This window comes from Leopardus geoffroyi, chromosome B1 (assembly GCF_018350155.1).
Source record: "Leopardus geoffroyi isolate Oge1 chromosome B1, O.geoffroyi_Oge1_pat1.0, whole genome shotgun sequence".
NCBI classification, from domain to species: domain Eukaryota; kingdom Metazoa; phylum Chordata; class Mammalia; order Carnivora; family Felidae; genus Leopardus; species Leopardus geoffroyi.
Genome location: NC_059327.1, coordinates 75,504,957 through 75,526,832, shown reverse-complemented (window position 1 = coordinate 75,526,832; position 21,876 = coordinate 75,504,957). Strand labels below are relative to the sequence as shown.

At 40.7% G+C, this 21,876-nt stretch overlaps 1 protein-coding gene across 3 annotated transcripts in view; it reads right to left on the bottom strand.

Annotated features, from left to right (window-relative positions):
• GATB (glutamyl-tRNA amidotransferase subunit B) overlaps positions 1-21,876 on the bottom strand; it is a 90,041-nt gene that overhangs the window by 57,219 nt on the left and 10,946 nt on the right. For all 3 annotated transcript variants that reach the window (XM_045465819.1, XM_045465804.1, XM_045465808.1), the window contains exon 3: positions 614-727. In XM_045465819.1, coding sequence (XP_045321775.1) covers positions 614-727 — 114 coding nt within the window. The remainder of the gene's footprint in view (positions 1-613; positions 728-21,876) is intronic.

Genomic DNA, 21,876 nt, shown 5'->3' with positions numbered 1-21,876 from the left:
AGTTCAACATTATGAAAAACTGGCTCTACTTCACCCTGGCTTCTCCTAAAGAAGAAACTATAATTTTAAGGAAAAAGCAGGTTAATATTGGGTTTACTGCACAGACAATTACTGTCGTTAGTCGAGGCTTCTGGTTCATGTTTCCGCTTACTATTGTCCACTTATGTGCTCCTCGTGAGATGACAGAAATGTCCCTGGAGGAGACAGTCCTATTACTGGTTACTTCAACTTCAAAGAGGGAAGCTATCACTCCATCTGCAAAGCTACAGTATGCATTTACTGTTGCATCAGCCACAGAGTTAGATTTGACCTAACAGGCAATTAGCGCCAAACACCGCGGCTGGGCTGAGCCCGAAAACGCTGGCTTCTACTCCCCGTTCAATTACGAGGGAGCCGGCAGAAGCATGAGGCTAAGCAAGGAGTCAGCAATCAGGACAACTGCATCCAATCTAGTAAACATCGGGGGGCACCTGCCTTCATCAGGGCCAGGCAGAACCTCCCGCTGACACGGACAGAGCTCTGACTGAAAACATGAGAGGCGCGGCCCCCCTCCCTCGCGTCAAGCCCCCCAGCTCTGAGGCCGTACACAGGGCGGGCTGCCAAGCGTACTTACAGGGAGGTCTGCATAGAAGTAGTGCTTCCTGTCAAACAAGGATTTCTTGTTTATGTGGCAGTTCAGTGCCAGGCCTGTCATCACCGCCGCTTCGACGCATCTCCTGTTGAGAACCTATGGAGACACGACGCACAGCATCTCTCAGATCCAGTCTGAACAAATGCTTCTCCCACACACTGACATCCTCCCTGAATATTCAATCTGGCCCTTCAACAGGCATTATCTCTGGTTCTCTGTGTGGGCAGCTCCAGTTCGCAAGTAGGCTCTGATCCTCTGGAACCGGGAAAACTTTATATAAAAAAGAAAATGCATGCGGTGGTGGGTTCCACAGGGAACTTCAGGAACTGCCACATCAAAGTTAACAGGGAGGGACCCAGAAAAGCCCAGCAGAGTTACATGGAATAAACTTAATCCTAAAACAGAACGAGGAATTGGTCAGAATACAGGAGAGGCACTGATTCCTAAGAGGAGGAGCCAAGAAGCAGCTCACCAAGCCACCTCAGCGAGGTTGGAAAACACTTCGCCAGAGGAAGAACGAACTTCTGGAAACTCCGGGAAAAATCTTCTGGAAAAACGGCCACAGCCATTTCCTCAAGGGCTGGGAAACGGGGCATGCCTGCCTCCTCAGTTTCGGTCCAGGCCTGGCGGACTCGCTAGAGGTACAGACTGAGTGTGCCCTGCACCCCGACTCCTCCTGAGCCTCTGGTCCTTCCAGGGGCTGTCGTACCTCACAGGTTCCTTCTAGATCCCACCCTATCCCACTTTCAGGAGTGAACGACCAAGAAATGGCTAGCAAACTTCCCAGCCCAAAAGGACATGAACAGCTTTTTTCTTTTTAATTTTTTTTTTTAATGTTATTTTATTTTTGAGACAGAGACAGAGCATGAACGGGGGAGGGGCAGAGAGAGAGGGAGACACAGAATCGGAAGCAAGCTCCAGGCTCTGAGCCATCAGCCCAGAGCCCGACGCGGGGCTCGAACTCACGGACCGTGAGATCGTGACCTGAGCTGAAGTCGGACGCTTAACCGACTGAGCCACCCAGGCGCCCCATGAACAGCTTTTTAAAGAACTTCGGGGGGTGGGGATGTGGGGTAAGGAATAAGACCGGCAACTAGAGATAAGGTGAAAGCATTATGTTCTGGAGTAAGCAGGTCCAAACCCCACTTCTGCTATGTATAAGTGTGTGAAGACTTAGTTTCCTCATCTCTGAAATAAGGGTTTAATACCTACCTTGCAGAATGCATAAGTAACAGACAGAACATCTACTCCATAGTGAGAAATCCCTATCTAGTTAGTTCATTTCCCCACTCTGCTTTGGGAAAATTTTTGAAGATGAAAATTTTTTGTACTTGCTAATGAAACATACTTCTACTCTTTATTAGAATATTTATGATGTTCATTAGTATATTTAGTATACTTTTATTTACATAGGGCTTTCCACATCCACCATTTTATTTCAGCTTCACAGCAACCCTGTAAAGAAGGAATTTGTATTATTTTATTTCAGTAAAGAAAAAACTAAGACCCAGAGATCCTAAGAGAGTCACCCAAATCACTGAGTTGGCAAATGGTAAAGTCAGCTATAAGGTCCACACAAGCCCTTGCCTAGTGAGTGACAAACAGAATCCCTGTGGTTTAGGGACCGGCTCTCCAGGCTGGAATAATGAGTGGGGCACTCCAGCACAGGCAGAACTTGATCAAACACAGATTTTGAAGACAAATCTGTACAACAGAAAGGTAAGAGGCGTCTCTACTCACTGCAATATACCACCCCCGAAAGAGAACTCAAACAGTGAATCTCCCTCCTAGTAACATCATTATATGCATTGTCTTCAGAAACCAGGTTACAAAATGGACTTCTATTTAGATTTCTTCATTCTGGGGCAAGTAATATTGTTAGCTCTGCAGTAATAATGGTTTTCATGAAGAGATGTGGGGGGGGGGGGTGCGGGGAACAGGATGCTCTCTAATTATTGATGTTTTCACTTGTTAATGTTTGGTATTTTACTGAACAGTTGTTACTGCAATACAAATATAGCTGGCAGAGAACACTGCCAAATCCCAGCCTGATGATTTGGGTCAAGGCACACAAGAATGTGAAGCTCGTGTCCCAGCCCGGAGCCCTGCTCTTCCTGGGCTCTACCGTAGTGGGGGCTTGCTGTAAACTGCCTGTCTTGCTAATCTGTACCAGTTCTTGCTTTATTATTCCCACTGTTTTCTCTCTCATCTCTGTCCGGTCTGCCCCTCGGGGGGCCAACCTGCTTCCTCCTTCTAGACATGAAGAGAACCCAGCTTTGTTTTGCTTGCTCATTTCTGCACGTGCATTGCTAACAAACTCCCTGTACCTGGCCCTGCGAGGGAGTGAGGGGTTGTGGGTGATCACAGACTCCCACTGTGCCTGTGTGCACAAGAGGATGCAGGCATTTGAGAAACCATCAATTTCCAAAGAATAAGAATGCAGGAAAACACATAAACATTACAGCAATATTGAATATACTTTAATCTTTTTTTGATGATTTAGAAGACTTGAAGTACTTCAGGGTCAGAATTATAAGCATCAATCATCTCCACACTATAGCTGCACGGAGGGGCTAGTAAACAGAGAGTGCCAGTTAAAAGAATGCCAAGAAAAAAGAATTTATTATGATCTTAGTCAAGCTGCTTATGACAGATGGAGGTCCAGGTCAGCATGTTGCGAGAATGGGATGCAGAATTGGAAAATTCAACTTGGGCTGTCTTTATTCTGAGGAACTTCTGAAGTGTCTATAAAGTACTAGATTTTAGAGATTCAAAGGTAAATAGGACTCTGTCACTGGCCTCAATGAATCCGTAGTGGGGACATGAACGTGCCAGCATCTCCAACATCCTTCTCAAGTTCACCTGCTATACTGGGAAGATCTTGCTAAAAATGTAAATCCTACAGCATTCCATTGCTTAAAATCACTCAATAGCTCCCAACGCCCACAGGCTAAGCTTTTATAAGATCCAGTTCCCACCCCCCATCTTCAATTTCATCTCCCGTCACATTCCGCTCCCCACCACCCCATATGGTCCATCACCTATACAAACCACGCTGACCTGTGGACTCTCCCTTTTCTCATTCCATTCAAAATCTACTGAGATGTCACCAAATCTACGAAACTCTCCTTACTATTCTTCCCTTTGTACCCCTCTTGATCGTCTACACACTTCCATTTGTGCTAGTAATACAGTGGACTGAACTTATTTATATATATTTCCATTAGACTAATTTTCACGAGGATGGGAATTATCAGTTCATCCTTGCATCTCTGGAGCCTAATAAGGAATTGAAAAATAGCGGTGCTCAATTAATGTGTGTTGAACTCCAATGAGGATGGAGGTGATGCATATCAAGGCAAGGTTTCAGAGAGGCAGTGATGTCTCAATCTCCAGGCCTTCACACTGATTTCTAGAAGTTTCCTGAAGCAAAAACCAATCATGTATAATGGGATCAAAGAGGTAACTTGAAAATCCAAAGAGTTAACTTCTCCCGAAGAAAGCATGTCCCAGGATTTTCTTTACAATTAACATAAAGTGACTACAAAGGATCTCAGGTTTAGCCCCAACAGCTTTAATGCAGAAGGAAAGTAACAATCCTTGGAACGCACACAGCACACCGGTCTCAACTGAGTCTTAGAAGAGGCTTCGCTCTGGCTTCGGGAATGATCATCGGCGAGTATTTATTGCACACTGCATTGTGTCAGGAGGTGTGCCATGCACAACACATACGTTAGCCATTTAACCCTTTCAGTAATCATAGGGCATCTTACAGGTAATGAAGAGGGTTCTAGAGATAAAGTAACTTGGCCAAGGTGACACATATGATAAGTGGCAGAGCCAGGAAGTCAGACCCCCGGAACTCCGGCTCTCAATTACTACACTCTACCTTGAATCTTCAAAGAATAAAACGTACTGATAGCTATGTAAACTGCAAATACCTGGCTGTAATTCTGGAGCAGCAACTCAAACCAAACTCCGCTGTAGATAAGTTCAGGCAGGTATTGTTTCTAACATCTTTTTCTTAGCAGTTTTTTTCTCTCTAAGTTTGTTTTCAGAGGTTGAACTCCTAGAGAGCAAGCACTGTGTTCTTTTCAATTTGTAAAACAATACACAGTCTCTGGCATGTGGAAGATTTGGTGATGAGTGGACCTTTAGCAGGGATGTTCTATTTCTAGGTTTCTGAAACCCTTAGACACAAGTACCCACGAAATGATTTATAAAATAAGTGGAGAGGCTCTTTTATTTAATCAGAATATAAGAGAGGCAGAGGTAGAAGAAACATGCATCAGACCTCCAAGGACACACTGTGACCCCAATTTGAGAAACAGTCTTCTAGTTTTAAGCAAGCATTTCCTAATCTCTGAGTAAAATGGACCATCATTTAGTAACAACTACCAACACATCTTCCCCCTCAACCACTCCAATTCACCAAGCTGCACATATTCCACCTTCTCAGTATATCCTGACTCACCCCTCCCCACCACCCCGCCTTCCTCTCAAATCCTCTGGTTTAATTCAGGACTCTATTCAAGCATCATCCCCTCCAACTGAGATTTCTGCACAAACCACCTTGGCCAAGTTTGTCTCCCTCCATTCCAGCCCTCAACATCTCCTCCACACCCACTCAAAAGCAATCTTTCTAAAGAGGAAATCTGTCTATGCAATGCCCCTGCTTAAAAACCTTCTTCACCACTTCTCATCACTGTAAAGATAAAGTGCAAGTCTTCGGGGGAGTCTCCTATGTCCTTCATGATTTAACCCCTACCTTTCTAGCTTCCTCTTCTTCCACTGTCCCTAATCCCATAGACTCTCATGCAAACATGCATTTGACACCCTTTGTGCAGACTGCTGCTTCTGCTGGTAATGCCCTGTATTCTCATCCACTTGAACAAGATCTCAGCACCTGGCAAGCCTTGGATGTCCTGCCCCCACTGCAGTCTAGGTACTCCTTCTCCAGCACCCATGCACTCTGGTAAAGCACCAGCTTCCAAGCAGACTGAGCTCCCTGAGGGTAGTCAAATCGTTTTTATCTTATTCCTCTTTGCTCCGCCCCCCCACCTAAATGCAATACCAAGCTGATTAAACATTAACCGAGGTAATGAATAATTTAACATTCCCTTTATCAACATCCAAAAGACTATAAGCAATGAAATAAAAGGAAAATTGTTCTATAAAATGTATGTGTCAGGAAAAAGAAACCACCCTTAGTATGTAAAACAGAACCACCTGAAAAAAGAGACTTTATTACACAGATGACAAAGAGCTGGGACATCACAGAGGGCGCAGTAATGCAATTTAGGAGACTCTCAACAGCAGGAAGCCATTTCTACCCCTTGATGGAGGGATGGGGGTGGGGAGAAGCAGCATCACTGGATCCAGGGCACAGGGCACCCAGAGGACCCCAGAAACACAGCGGACCTGTCTCCTGGGAGGTGGAGCCAGGGATGAGACCCAGCCACTACCAGAGGTGTTGCCAGAGGAGGCTAGGGAAGGAGAAATACCTTGTGGCTCCTTTCCTCCCACTTCCGGTCTTTTACCAGCTGAGCGGAGGCACCGGAAACAGAAGTGTGTGTGGGCAGTTCCCCAGTGATACTCAGCAGACCAGAGGAACAGTGAGGTGTGATATGGGGATACATGGGCAACTGCACAGCAAATACATACATTTTTATATTCACTTCTGTAACTTTTGATAATAGCTAATATTTGATGCCACTCTCACGTCTATCCAATCAACATAAAACTGAAAATTTCGTGGACTCCTTTTTCACAGACTGGGAGCCAAAAAATCATGAAATGCTACTAATTTCTAAGGAACATCTGTGATAACTCAACTTGAGTTGGAACAAACTCTAAGTCTATATACTAACTATTAGGAAAGGATTTGCTAAGCAAATAAGCTGAATGAAGAAGATTATATAACGCACTTAAGTCAATATAATATTCACTAGAATTTCCTGGAATTCTAGTAATTATAAATAAGTCTATTCAGTGAAGTCAGTCCCTGGGACCTATACCAGGAAATATTTTGTGATGCACTTCAAAGAAATAAAACTGCCTTTCATAACAGTCTGTAATTCATACCATTTCTCTCCCCTTCCTACTTCATCCTTAACTGGTGATCCCCAAAGTTGGTCCAACTGGTATCAGTGCCTCCTTTAAAAACGGAGGAAACATGACAAGACTCATGTACTCGCTGAAATTCTAGTTAGCACTTCTTTTGGAGTGAAGACTATAAGGTGATGTTTTACAAAAAGCCCAAATGGCAATTATTGTGTGAAATTAATGCTATATATGACAAAACTGATGATTAAGATACAGCGTGGTAAATGCTTTAATTTATGGATAGAAAGTAATTAAGATTTATTAAGTAAAAATAAGGCAGTAAAATGGGCCTTTATCTTACTGCTAACCATAAATTTATTTCAAAACATGAACTCCCTCTAATTCATATTCAAAGAAAAAAATTACTACACAGATAAATTTTCCTTATGGTAGAGAAAACTGTTCCCCCATTTCTGCATCCCCACATCCCTTCTCACCACGGAGCTCTTTTATCATCACCCAAAACAAATACAAACACTCACGAGAGCTATGAAAATTAAGCTTGTGAAAATTGGTCAGTTAGTTAATTTTTTTAAAGTGAAATTTTACCATCAGAAGTTATTAGCTTTATGCAGATATTAATGTTTATAAGGATATACCCACATAAATACATGTTCTTTATGCCTAAACATGGACACTGCCTAGGGAAAAGGAGAAAGAGAATGATATATTTTCTTTTGTTTAAATCCCTCTTTCACAAAAGGGAAAAAATATCAAATATGCACTTCACAGGAAACAATTCTTGTTCCAAAGAAGGGTGTGGTTTGGCAGTTTTGACTGTTCTTCAGTTCCAAGGTTCCTCTTTATCCTCTTGCACCAATTCCACTCCCGACGTCTGGTCAAGATCAAAGGCAAGGATGTTGTGTTGGTCCAAAGTGCCAGAAGGCCCAATCTCCTCAGGTGGGATTCCATCCTCCTCTAGCCTCTGCCCACCTGGCAAGGGGGACCCGGTGCCCACAGTCACCACCAGCTATGGCTAGCCTAGACCAGCTTGGTCTTTAGAGCTGGAGCAATCTCTCTTGCTTTTCCACAGACCACTGGCATCTAAGATCTGACATTTACCCGTGGATCGTACGAAAAAGAAGAAAAAACCTTGGCAACTCTAGACCCATCTCTAACCTAGTTAAAACTTCTCACAGGGCACAGCCTGGTTTGCTTGGACTTCCCTTTGGGGTTGGAGGCCAATGGCCTAGCTACTATATGTTCATTTGTGGAGTCTCAAGCTTGGCCACTTAGCCAAATCAGACAGGAAGGCTTAAGAGGGACTGACAGCCAGTAAAAAGCAATATTGGGTATATACATTAAACTGGTCTCTTTCCCACAACATTTCCAACAGTTATTAATTTGGCATTACTCATTGCAGTCAAACTGATCTATGAGAAGACTTTTACTAATTGACAAACTGGGACAAAATGGAGTCAGAAAGATCTGAATCTAATCTCTACTGTTACTAGCTGTGTGACCTTACACAAATTACCTAACCTCTCTCAGCCTCAGTTTCCTTATCTGTTAGAGAATAGTAATTTTGCAGGGTTGTTCTGTGAATTAAACAAAATTACTCAACACATGGTAGACATTTAGAAAATACTAATTTCAGAACTCAAGTGTTATTAAAGGCAGAATGCCCATCTCATTTGAATCTTTCATATGCAAGCTTTCCTAGGAGGCAAAGACTCTAGTGAGAAAAGGTCTAAACAGCTCCATAGATCCACTACTCTAGATTTACAATCAAAAGTAAGGCACAACAGATGCTGAAATTATGTATTATGTCAACATGCTATTTCCCCCTTAAATGATAACCAACACCTTTTGTGATAATTAGTGTGTTATCTCCAGTGCAACAGAGACCATATTTCTTAATGCCTCAGGAAACTTGTATTACTTCATTGTCTCTGTTTTATGGTGACCCAAATTTTTCCCGGATAACACTGCATGCATGCCTGTGGCTGGAAAAAATTCCCATTCTCAAATGAAAGGAGCTACCTTCTAACAAGTTGAATAGTTGTAAATTAGTTAAATGAGCCCATTTTTACCGTCATCTCATTGATGTCCACCACACATTTGTGGCTTCCTGTCTTCTGAGACAGTAAATATGTTTGAAATGCAGACAGGCTGGGGAGAAGAGATGTATGAAGAAGGCATGAAGTAGATACAGGAACAATGTTTAAGAAAAAAAATCACTGTTCTTTGTCAATAAAACTTTGGGACGGGGCCACAATCTTTACTGGAGAAAGATCCCCCCCCCACTAACTCTGAAATTTGTCTTTCTCTTGTTTATAACTTTTAAGAATAAATATATTAATGTCAAAAAGGCTAAAACACACAAACCCATTCATTTTAGATTGACCCCATACCGAAACTGCGGAGTCCTTACTAATCTATCCTAAAATTTACTCACAAGATTATCTACCTGGAGAAATTTAGTGGCATGACAAACTGTTTCTTATCACTGAAATCTCAAGAGTAATCAGTGATAGTGGTAAGAAATTTCATGAGTCAAAAGCTCTAATGATTCAGAATGAGATCTACTTTCATCTTTGTATAGAAGAATAGTATTATGGTGAAAGATCTGACTTGCTGAGAAATGAAACAACTGGCCTGAACCAACCAAACTCTAGAAAGGCATTTCAGCCTTCATTCTTGATAAAAACTGTCAACAAAGTAGGGATAGATGGAACATACCTCAACATCATAAAGGCCATATATGAAAGACCCACACCTAATATCACCCTCAAAGAAGAAAAACAGAACTTTTCCTCTACAGTCATGAACAAGACAGATGTCCCCTCTCACTAATTACTATCTAACATAGTACTGGAAGTAAGACTCAGCAATCAGACAACAAAAAGAAATAAAAGGCATACAAATCAGCAAGGAAGAACTCAGAATGTCACTATTTGCAGACAAGATACTCTGAGGAAACCCGAAAGACTCCACCAAAAAACTTTTAGAACTAATACATGAATTCAGTAGTCGCAGGATATAAAATCAATGTACAGAAATCTGCTGTATTTCTATATACCAATAATGAAGCAGCAGAAAAAAGAAATCAAGGAATTGATCCCATTTGCAGCTGTACCAAAACCTGTAAGATACCTAGAAATAAACCTAACCAACGGTCTGTATGCTGAATGAAAGATCTATGGGCTGAATACTATTGAACACTTATGAAAGAAACTGAACAGGGCACAAAGAAATGGAAAAACATTCCACGCTCATGGATTGGAAGAACAAACATTTTTAAAATGTCTATACTACCCAAAGAAATTTACACATTTAATGCAATTCCTATCAAAATACTACCAGCATTTTTCACAAAGCTAATTCTAAAATTTGTATGGAACCACAAAAGACCCCAAATAACCAAAGCAACCCTGGAAAAGCAAAGCAAAGCAAAGCTGGAGGCATCAGGATTCCAGACTTCAAGCTGTATTTATCCAAACAGTATGGTACTGGTACAAAAACAAACACACAGATCAATGGAACAGAATAGAAAACCCAGACATGGACCCACAACTATATGGTCAACTAATCTTCAACAAAGCAAGAAGGAATATCCAATGGAAAAAAGACAGTCTCTTCAACAAATGGTGGTGGGAAAACCGGACAGCGACATGCAGAAGAATTAACCTGGACCACTTTCTTACACAAAAATAAACTCAAAATGGATGAAATACCTAAATGTGAGACAGGAAACCATCAAAATCCTAGAGGAGAACACAGGTGGCAAACCGCTTTAACTTCAGTTGTAGCAACTTCTTACTAGACATGTCTCCGGTGGCAAGGAAAACAAAAGCAAATATGAACAATTGGCACCTCATCAAGATAAAAAGCTTCTGTACAGCAAAGGAAACAATCAACAAAACTAAAAGGCAGACTACAGAATGGAAGAAGATATTTGCAAATGACATACCAGATAAAGCGTTAGTATCCAAAATCTATAAAGAACTTAGCAAACTCAACACCCAAAAAACAAATAATCCAATTAATGGGCAGAAGACATGACTAGACATTTTTCCAAAGAAGACATCCAGACAGCTAACAGACACATGAAAAGATGATCAACATTACTCATCATCAGGGAAATACAAATCAAAACCACAATGAGACATCACCTCACACCTGTCAAATGGCTAAAATTAACAACATAAGAAACAGTAAGTGTTGGTGAGGATGTGGAAAAAGGAGAACCCTCTGCATTGTTGGTGGGAATGCAAACTGGCACAGCTACTCTGGAAAACAGTATGGAGGTTCCTCAAAAAGTTAAAAATAGAAGTACCCTATGATTCAGCAATGGCACTACTAGGTATTTACCAAAGGATACAAAAATACAGGGTACATGCACCTCAATGTTTATGGCAGCATTATTAACAATAGCCTAACTATGAAAACAAAGAGCCCAAATATTCATCAACTGATGAATGGATAAAAGAGATATGGTGTGTGTGTGTGTGTGTGTGTGTGTGTGTATAAAGGAGTGGTATATATAGGTATGTGTATACATACACAACGGAATTTTACTCAGCCATCAAAAAGAATGAAACCTTGTCATTTGCAGTGACATGGATGGAGCTAGAGTGTATTATGCTATGTGAAATAAATCAGTCAGTGAAAGACAAATACCGTAAGATTTCGCAAACAAAGCAGATGAACATATGGGAGGGGGAAAAAAGAGAGAAGGAAACAAACCATAAGAGACTCTTAATGATAGAGAACAAAATGAGGGTTGGTGGAGGGACGTGGGTGGGGGATGGCCTAGTTGGTGATGGGTACTAAGGAGGCCACTTGTGGTGAGCACTGGGTGCTGTATGTAAGTGATGAACCCCAGAGTTCTACTCCTGAAAGCAATATTGCACTGTATGTTACCTAACTAGAATTTAAATAAAAATTTGAAGAGGAAAAAAAAAATGCTAGCTGGGTATTCACTACTGGGATGGATAGGGAATTTGGTGGAACAAGGCCTGTGAATACCAAAAGCAAACTCCTACAGGCACATGTACCTGCTGCGTTCATCAGTCCCTGATGAGTGTCCTGAGGAGCGAGCCTTTGGAGGAGTCTATCAGGATGTACATTTTTAGGAATAAAAAACTATCTTTAATTTTATGCCCCCAACAGGAATACATCTCCTTAGAGGCTTCATGGCAAGCCATGAAATCATGGAAGTTAACAAGTAAAAGAAAAAGAAAAAAGCCAAGCCTTCATAGGGCAAAACACCCCATTTCCTTAATCATGTTTGCTTTAAGAATAGATTACAAAAGAACTTGGCCTGGACTTTTAAAAGAAGGGAAGGGAAAGGAGAAAGAAAAAGGAAGGAAATGATACCAAAGAGACAAGACAACTAGTTGCAGTATGTGATCTTTGAATGGATCCTGGCCTGGGGAGAAGAAAATAAAGGATAATGCTGAGGCAACTGTGGAAACCTGAGTATGAACGGTGTTTTAGAGAACAGTGTTGTATCACTGTTAGTTGTGATCAGTTCTCAGTGAGCAGAGAAGAGGAGGTTTTTGCTCCTTAGGAGAGAGATGCTAAGGTATTTAGGGATAAAGTGCCATGATGTCTGCAACCTACTCTCAAATGACTCATCCAGAGGGAAAAACAATCTAGGTGCAGGATGGATGTGCACTGTACTATTTTTTCAACTCTTTCATAAGTTTGAATTTCTTCAAAATAAAAAGTGTGGGGGCAGGAGAAAGGAGTAGATAATTCTACCTGAGAGGATGGTGAGATATTACAAGCCATAAGAGGGAGAGAGAGCCTGGAGGAGACAGGAGCTATTTAAACTGATGCTAACTCATAAACTGTACATGTGTATCAGGGGCTTATATTCACTGCTGCTGAAAATCAGCTGTGGAAAGGAAAACATTCTAGATACTGTATCTATCGAAAACTTTCCTATGCCAACATTAAGTGGGACATACTAAGGCCCTACAGAGGTGATGAAGTATGGTGCAACCCTCCAGGAACGTGAAAAATCTGTTGACAGGGAATTCTCTACCATCCACATATAAAGTATATAAATCCTGCATATAGGCAACATGTTTGCAATCAAGAATATGGAAAGACAACTTGTTTATTGTTTTTTACCTGGTAGGTAAATTATTTTCCCTAACTATATATTTTCTGGTTGAAAATACTTCCAGCTTCCCCCAAAGCTGCGTGGGTATCTTATTTTCTGTTGATGCTTCCATTCTGTTGCTTCACTATGTAAATGTACATGAAATTTCTCAATGTGTGCTTCTCTGAAAGACATCCATGGTCAAGAACCTCATCTTAAATAAATTCATGCTGTTGTGACATGTGCAACCTTAAGCTATTTCAGTGAGCATTACACAAATATTTAACCACCTCCATTCCTTGCCCAAACCTACTGGCCACTATGAAATGCAAGTATTTATAATTTAATGACACAAAGTTAAGAATATGAGTATCATAATAATACCAAAAACATTTACATGCCCCTTGAGGGTTCATGAAGTGCTTTCACATACATTAACTTCTCTATGTTCATAGATGTAAAAATGGAAGAGAAAAAGAAGGCAACTAAGATAGCTAGCCAGCTATGATAAGAAAACACAGGTTATGAGTGAGGACAGGCATCTTAAAAGTTTACAACCAGCTATAAAGGAAAAAAATCCCTGTTATGTGTTGGAAATGAACAATTAGCAAATACTGCAGAATAGAAATACTGCAGAATGGGGACCAGGCAACTCTCACTTCTATTTTTAACTGGGCTCCTGACCTCCCTGACTCCCTAAGGCAAGTCAGCAAAGCCCTCAGCTTCTTCTTCTGTCGGCTGAGGTTGGAGCCTCTGACCTTGCTCACTGGGGTGGCCTATGAGTTGGCAAACATCACTGAGAATTCAGGACACTATTGACAATCACATATTATTTCCTGTCTGCATCTCCTAAGAAAGCTGCAGAGCATGACAAAGACCCTTGATTGATTATGCTTCTTGCTTTTACACTTGTGAAAGAAGATTCATGCATCAGAATTTGGAACAGAATACTTTAAGATTCCTGGGAATGCAAATGCTTTATGATATTCCCACTTCCTCTTCCTGTCCCAGCTCTAGGCCTGTTATAACGATGCAACCAGTGGTGGAAGGCTGGAAAACATGAAGGCTCACTGGCAAGAATGCTCTGCCACAAGGAACAGAATGCTTTTCAGAGAAGCCCAGCCTGACTACACCAACTATGCCAATATCACCAAGCTGACGTTTGTCATCTGAGATGCCAATGGCAAAATGACTTCCAAACTTTGCCAAGATTTTAAAAAGAGCTAAGGAAAAAAATTCCCCAAGATGATGCAGTGTACAGAATAGCCAACCATTCCCCACCTCACCCCCTCACCATATTAATATAAAGCTGAAAATACACACAGAAATGACCAGGTAAGAAAGACCCCTCCCAATGGCCTCAGATGACAAGTGTGTATATACTTGTGGTATGGAGAAAGAATTCCACAGAACGTATCCAAAAAGAGTAGTTCACATCTACTGCCAGATACAATAAAACTGTCCCATGCTTTTGAAGGCAGAGTGGGCATTCTCCATTCTCCTGTTCCTATGTTACCATGGCTAGATTTTGCTCTCTACTCCATACTTTGTTCTCCCAAAAGAGGAGTGACTTGACTATAGTGACTTTGGGAAAAGGAAGCAAGCACATGGGAGTTGGCCCCTCTGGCTGAACATTTTTTTACAGGCCTCTAGCATAAATCATCAAAGCTATATGAGCTCTTTCCGATCAGCATGCCCACAGAGATGATATATTCTGGTACACTGTGGACACTTGAAAAGTCTTCTGTAGAAGCAGGCTCTTCCCCAACAAGTGAAAGGCCTACAGTTTTGGGGAGCCAGTTCAACTTAAGCAGAAAGTGTTAGAAGTTATTTGGCTATATATCAGGTTGCATTTTTCAATCAAGTCATTATTTGTAATAAAGCTGATACGCTCATCTCTATCTGACTTCTATGTTGATTTCTCCACTGGTTCTGATTCAAAAGGAGAAGGGGGTCTTATTTTTAGTGACCCCCTAAAACCACATAATATCTTCCTGGAAATTCTTTTCTCATACTCATAAAACCAATCTAGAAACCTGCCCAGCATCACCAATGACTCCATAAAGCAGAAGAAACCCAGGAGGGCCAGCTGCCATGGCTGGGCATGCATTTCCTGTGAGGGAAGAGCTTTTACATGTCTGCTGCAATTTTTTAAGTTCTGGTACTGTCCATGGAGGAAAAATGAATGGTACCCAGCTGCATGATTTCAGGCTGCATTTTTATTACAGCCTGCTAATATAAATCACCAGTACAAAGCCTGTATGAGCTGCCTGAATGTCAGAGACAAAAATAGCGTCACAGAACACTGTTAGGTAATTTTTTAACTACTATATATCAACAAAAGACCCCTAAGCTTTCATACTCCTGGGTATCTTTGGTAATGTGTTTATATTTTATTTTCTACATATCCCTGCCTCACTTTCTAGTATGACAGACTTTTTGGTGCAGTAGTGTACCAAATTCATTACAAACAGTTATGTGTTCTAAGTATAGCACCATCTTTTCTGACAAGGGTTCGTTGTTACTGTGTGCAATCTCTCATCCAAGCACATATTTTGAGGGGAAAACAAACCAGCATAAGGGAATGTGGAAATGGGAGAAAATCCCTTTCCAAATACAATACTGAAGGTTTCATCCTCAGGAATGAATCTCTGGGAAGACCGAGTATGCTGCCTAGAGATGTTCCCTTATCAGGAAAAAAGCATATAGCAGCAGAGAAACACGGCTGGGTTAGAGAGATGCTTTGCAGGCCTAGGAGAGTCACCTGGGGAAAAGGCCAGGTGACTTTCCTCAGGTTCCCCAAGGATGGGGTGGAGGGCAAGACAAAACCTCAGTTTCCTCATGGGTCTCCCACCATAGCTGGCTGAACCTTTCAATTCTATCATATTGCTTTTTGTTGTCTCTTCTTTTTATTTACTAAAAAAAAATTTTTTAATGTTTTATTTATTTTTTGAGAGAGAGTGTGTGAGCAGAGAAGGGGCAGAGAGAGAGAGAGAGAGGGAGACACAGAATCTGAAACAGGCCTCAGGCTCTGAGCTGTCAGCCCAGAGACCAATGCGGGGCTCAAACTCACGAACCGCGAGATCATGACCTGAGGTGGAGTCAGACATTTAATTGACTGAGCCACTCAGGTGCCCCACTTTTTGTTGTTTCTTAAGAGGAATGAGATGGCACCATCATTTCCATACAAAGGTGAAGGCAATTATTCAATAATTTTTTTTTGGATAATGATAAAGGATAAAGGACAAATTCTTTTTGGAAAATGATAACTTTTAAAGGCAATGGGTAAATGGATGATCAAGACCGTGGAGTAGGAGGATCCTGTACTCATCTCCTCCCATAGGCACTCCAAGACTGCAGCTACATAGAGCAGCCCTCTCTGAAAAAGACCTGAAGACCAGCAGAACATGCTTCCACAGCTAAAGTTATAAACAGCCACAGCGAGAATGGGAGAATGGTAGGAGGGGGAGAGATGTGTATTGGGTCCTCCACCACTGATGTGGGATCCACAAGCGGGAGTAATATCACACGTGTGGAGATCTTCCTTGAGGAGTGAGGGGTTCCAGATCCACACCGGGGGCACCTGGGTGGCTCAGGTGGTTATGCATCTGACTGGATTTCAGCTCAGGTCATGATCTCACAGTTCATGAAATCAAGCTCCATGTCAGGCTCTGTGCTGACAGCACGGAGTATGCTTGGGACTCTCTAAGTAAATATTTAAAAATTAAAAAAAAAATAAATGCAAAAAAAGATTCACATCAGACACCCTCTACCCTGGGGCACTATACTGGGAAGATGAGCCCCCCATAATGCTGAGCTTTGAAAATCAGCGGGGCTTAACTCTAGGAGTTTTGAAAATGAGTGGGGCTTACCTCCAAGGGAGCCAGAGATATAGGAAACCAAGTGTCTTCTCTTAAAGGGCCTATGCATAAGCTAACTTGCTTGGAGACTGAGCACAGAGGCAGAAGATGGAAAAGTACCCGGGCCATATGTGAAGTAGATGTATGATGAGTTTCAGGGCATGTGAAAGAGGCAGAGATCTGTAGGAATATTCTCCAGGAACAGAAGCACTGGCAAGCACTATTCTTCTTGCCCTGATTCTACCTAGCTGGCCCACTGCTGGCCAGAGCCAGTTCTTGCAAGCACTGTCCACCCTGCCTCTGTGTTCCTCCATGGACCTGCCACACCCAACCTGCTAGCCTTGGCAGGTGTCCCTCCATAATGGCTCCTACTCTGCCATACCCAATGGGCAGACTCTGTCAGGACCAGCAAATCCTCAAAGCAGCTTCCACCCTGCCATAACTGGCAGGTAGCTCATTTGAGACTAATACTCCTCCAAAACTGCTCCCACTCAGCCACACCCACAGCTAGCCTTGAACAGCTATGTGAACAATTAAATCTTGCCATCTGCAACAGTGTGGATGGAACTGCAGGGTATTATGCTAAGTGAAGTCAGTCAGAGAAAGATATCATATGTTCTCACCCATATGTGGAATTTGAGAAACTTAACAGAAGACCATGGAGGAAGGGAAGGAAAAAAAAAGTTACAAACTGAGAGGGACCCAAACCATAAGAGACTCTTAAATACAGAGAACAAACTTAGAGTTGATGTGGGGAAGGGGAGGGGGGGTTAGGGAAGAGGGGTAAGTGGGTGATGGGCATTGAGGAGGAGGCCTTGTTGGGATGATCACTGGGTGTTGCATTTAAGTGATGAATCATGGGACTCTACTCCTGAAGCCAAGAGCACACTACATACTCTGTATGTTAGTTAACTTGACAATAAATTACTTATGAAAAAAAAAAAATGTGTCTTAATAAAAACAAAAACAGAAAAAATAGATAAAACAAAATTAATAAACCTTTGGTGAGACTTATCCAGAAAAAAAAAAAGGACTCAAATAAAATCAGAAATGAAAGAGAAACTTATATCACAGAAATACTAAAGATTTGACAGACCACTACAATTATACACCTGCAAACTGAACAACATGGAGGAAATGGATAAATTCCTAGAAACACACAACTTTCCACGACTGAATCAGGAAGAAATAGAACATCTGAACAGACCAATTATTAACAATGAAATTGAATCAGTAATCAAAAACCCCCGAAGAAACAAAAGTCCAGAACCAGACAGCTTCGTGGGTAAATTCTACCAAACATTTAAAGAAGAGTTAACACCTATCCTTTTCAAACTATTCCAAAAAAACTGAAGAGGAAGGAATGCTTCCAAATTCATTCTGAGAGTCCAGCATTAGTTCAGTACCAAACCAAAGATACTAAAAAAAAAAAGAGGAAAGAAAGAAAATTAAAGGGCAATATCTTTCATGAACATAGATTCAAAAATTCTCAACAAAATGTTAGCAAACCAAATTCAATGACACATTTAATGCGTCATACCACAATCAAATGGGATTTATTCCAAGGATGCAAGGATGGTTCAATGTCTGCAAAAAACAATTAACGTGATATACCACATTAACAAAATGAAGGATAAAAACAATATGATCATTTCAACAAATGTAGAAAAAGTATTTGACAAAATTCAACACCATTTATGATAAAATCTCACAACAAATGGGTATACAGGCAATGTACCTCAACGTAATAAAGACTATATAGGACAAACCCACAGCTAACATCATAATCAATACACATTACTGGAAGTCCTAGTCATAGCAATGGGACAAGGGGAAAAAAAGATATCCAAACTGATAAGAAGAAAAACTAGGGCACTGGGTGGCTCAGTCCATTAAATGTTCGATTCTTGATTTTGGCTCAGGTCATGATCTGATGGTTCATGAGATCGAGCCCCAAGTTGGGCTCCGTGCTGATAATGCTCAGCCTGCTTGGGATTCATTCTCTCTCTCTCTCTCTCTCTCTCTCTCTCTCTCTCTCTCTCTCTCTCTCAAAAGAAAAAAAAGTAAATAAACTTAAAAAAAAAAAAAAGAAAGAAGAAAAACTGCCACTATTTGTAGATGACATGATACTATATATAGAAGACCTTAAAGACTCCAACAAAAAACTATTAGAATTAACAAATGTCATTGAGGGATACAAAATTAATATATGGAAATTGGTTGTGTTTTTATTAGAATGAAATACCAGAAAAAGAATATAAGAAAACAATCCCATTTATAATTGCATCAAGAAGAATAACATATCTAGAAATAAATGTAACCAAGGAGGTGAAAGATCTGTACTCTGAACACTAGGAGACTCTTGGTTTCAGCTTAGGTCATGATCTCATGGTTCAGTTTGCAAGATCAAACCCGGTGTTGGGCTCTGCTCTATACTGACAGAATCTACTTGGGATTCTCTGCTCCCTCCCCTGCACATGTGTGCTCTCTTTCTCTCTCAAGCAAAAAAAAAAAACTTTCAAGAATACATAAAATTACTAAAGAATTCAAAAACTGAATACACGAAAAAGGCAGTATTTTTTAAAAGACAGGAGACATTTGGGCACCTGGGTGGCTCCATTGGTTAAGCGTCCAACTTCAACTCAGGTCATGATCTCATGGTTCGTGCATTAGGGCCCCATGTTGGGCTCTGTGCTGACAGCTCGCAGCCTGGAGCCTGCTCTGGATTCTGTGTCTCCCTCTCTCTGTCCACCCCCCCGCCCCCGCTCACACTCTGTTGGTCTGTCTGTTTCTCTCTCTCAAAAATAAATAAAGATTAAAAAATTAAAAAAAAAAGTCAGAAGACATTTAAAGGAAAAAACCAAATTTCTATATATGGAAGATACTCTCAGAAGAAAAAAAAAACACCTCAATGGATATATTAAAGAGCAGAGCAGACATAATAGGGAATTCGTGAACCAAAAGAAAATCTAGAGAAAATTTTCCTGGAGGAAGCATATAGTAAAGATCCTAAAAGAATGTTTCATTATAATCAGTATTTGCATGGTGATATGTACAGCTGAGAGCTGCCCAGAGCTACAGCTGCTCCCTTAATGGTGGGTTTGGAGAAAGACTAATTAGGTTAGATTTTCTTTTCTCCATTTCTTCTTCGGAATCAGCACTCTTTCCCTCTTTTCTCTCTCTCCAGATTTAGATCTCTCACCCAGTGGACACTGTCGTTAGAAACTGTGCATAATATCAGTGTCAATGCTAAATAGTCAATGCCTCTCTGTGTGTCTATCAGCATGTGGATGCACATGTAAACACATTACATACACATCTGTCAATGGTATTATGTTTTGAAATATACACATACCTGCAAAAAACAATGCCTACCAGCAATTCCGATAATGGTGGAATATAGATTGGAAGCTAAGCATGAGTTCTAATCTGACTGGGACACAAAGCAGTTGTGTGACTGCGGTCAAGTCACAACAGCAGCTCTCTCATCTGTAAATTAAAAGGACTAAATTGAATAATTTCCAGGATCTCTTTCTATTCCATTCTCATACTGTTTATAACTTTAAGAAGCTAACAAGCTTCTTACCACTCATGTAGTTTGTATTGTAGAACAGATCTCTGTGCAGAGCCTTGTTGTTACTTACAATAGAAAGTGAATAATCAGGCTTTCTGGGCTACAGCAGATGAGAAGCAATGATTGACAAGTAGAAAATGAGCAAGAAGGGGCTCCTTGAGTCAAATATACTAACAGCAGCTTAAAAAAAGGTGAGGGGTAGATAACTATAATAGCAAGGAAAAAGACCGCAATATGAAACCTAAAAAAATGGCTTTTACTGTATCTGATCCATTTACTGTAGGATCAGATAGGTTTACACACCTCAACAGCCTTTGAAGGCGCCATTATATTACAACACTGATCAATAACTGACATTGCTGATGACCTTGAGTAATCAAGAAGTTAGCTTATATGTTCAATATACCCTATGCAAAAGTGGGAAAGTATAAAATATACTTCAGAAAGATTCCCATAAAGAGGTTAAAAAATGGCAAAAGGGTTTTAGACACCTAGAACTTTATTTCAAATGGACTCCTCATGTATGTGCATGCAATTATATAGAGAAATATCTATTCACGGTGTTATATACATGTTATATGCAAGGTACTATCAAGTGTCCCAAGAAAGGTCCACGAACTGCTTTTTGGAAACTTATAATCAAACACATAAATTGCTATAAACAATATACACAAAAAGGATGGTCAATCAACTATACAAAACAAATATATATTGATACAAAGTAGAAGCCTTATTATTAATACAGTCAGACTTCACGTGGGGAATACTGCAGGTAAGACTGCTTCAGGGTAGGGGAGGTGAAAATGGTCGTGAAGAGGGAGGCTTTCAAGAATCTACGGAGAGCTGGGAAAAGATCCATGGCAGGGAAGGAGTCAAATGATTCCCACGTGAGGGGAGAGGAGGTCATGCTGCCTACTGAACATGTGAGTCCATCACCCTCATGAGTCATCTGAGTTCAGATAGCCAGTTACTGACATGATAAGGCAAGTGTTGGACCATCAGAAGAGTTTAAGAGCTGAAAGGGAACTTTTCCACATTTGTGTGTCTGAACTCACAGACGCACCACTTTTATAGGGACAAGGGTCATAGGGCAAAACTCCTCACCCCTGGAACACCCTACTTTACAAAAGAAGGAAGGAAAACCATCAAAGTGACTCTGAGAATGACTGGCAAGATTAAAGACTGAGAATATAATGTAATTATAAGTTCTACAGATTACATTAAAGCAAATCATTGAAATGGAAAAATATTTTAATAGAAAACTGTCACATTTTGTCTTCTTAGTCAAATAACTTAACATAATCTAGTATGAATGGACAGAGAGGTAAATATAGATCTGATTATAAATGTATGCATTTAAACACTTCCCTAATGCTGTGTTCTTGAATTTCTATTTCGTTTAGAAGTTTTGAGTTAACAACTTTTATAATTACGTTTAGAATTAAGAGTCAGGAAAGCACTTCAGCCTAATGCTCTCTAGAACTAGTCAAGTATTTCTAAACCTATTAGGTCCTTCAAAACAAAAGTTATTACTAGTATCTGCTATGTTCAGAGAGCTAGGATATTGACAGCTAACTTTAAATAAATATGCCATAAGAAATTTAAAAATTAAATTAATCTCAAAGTATTTTACAAAGTATTCACATCATCA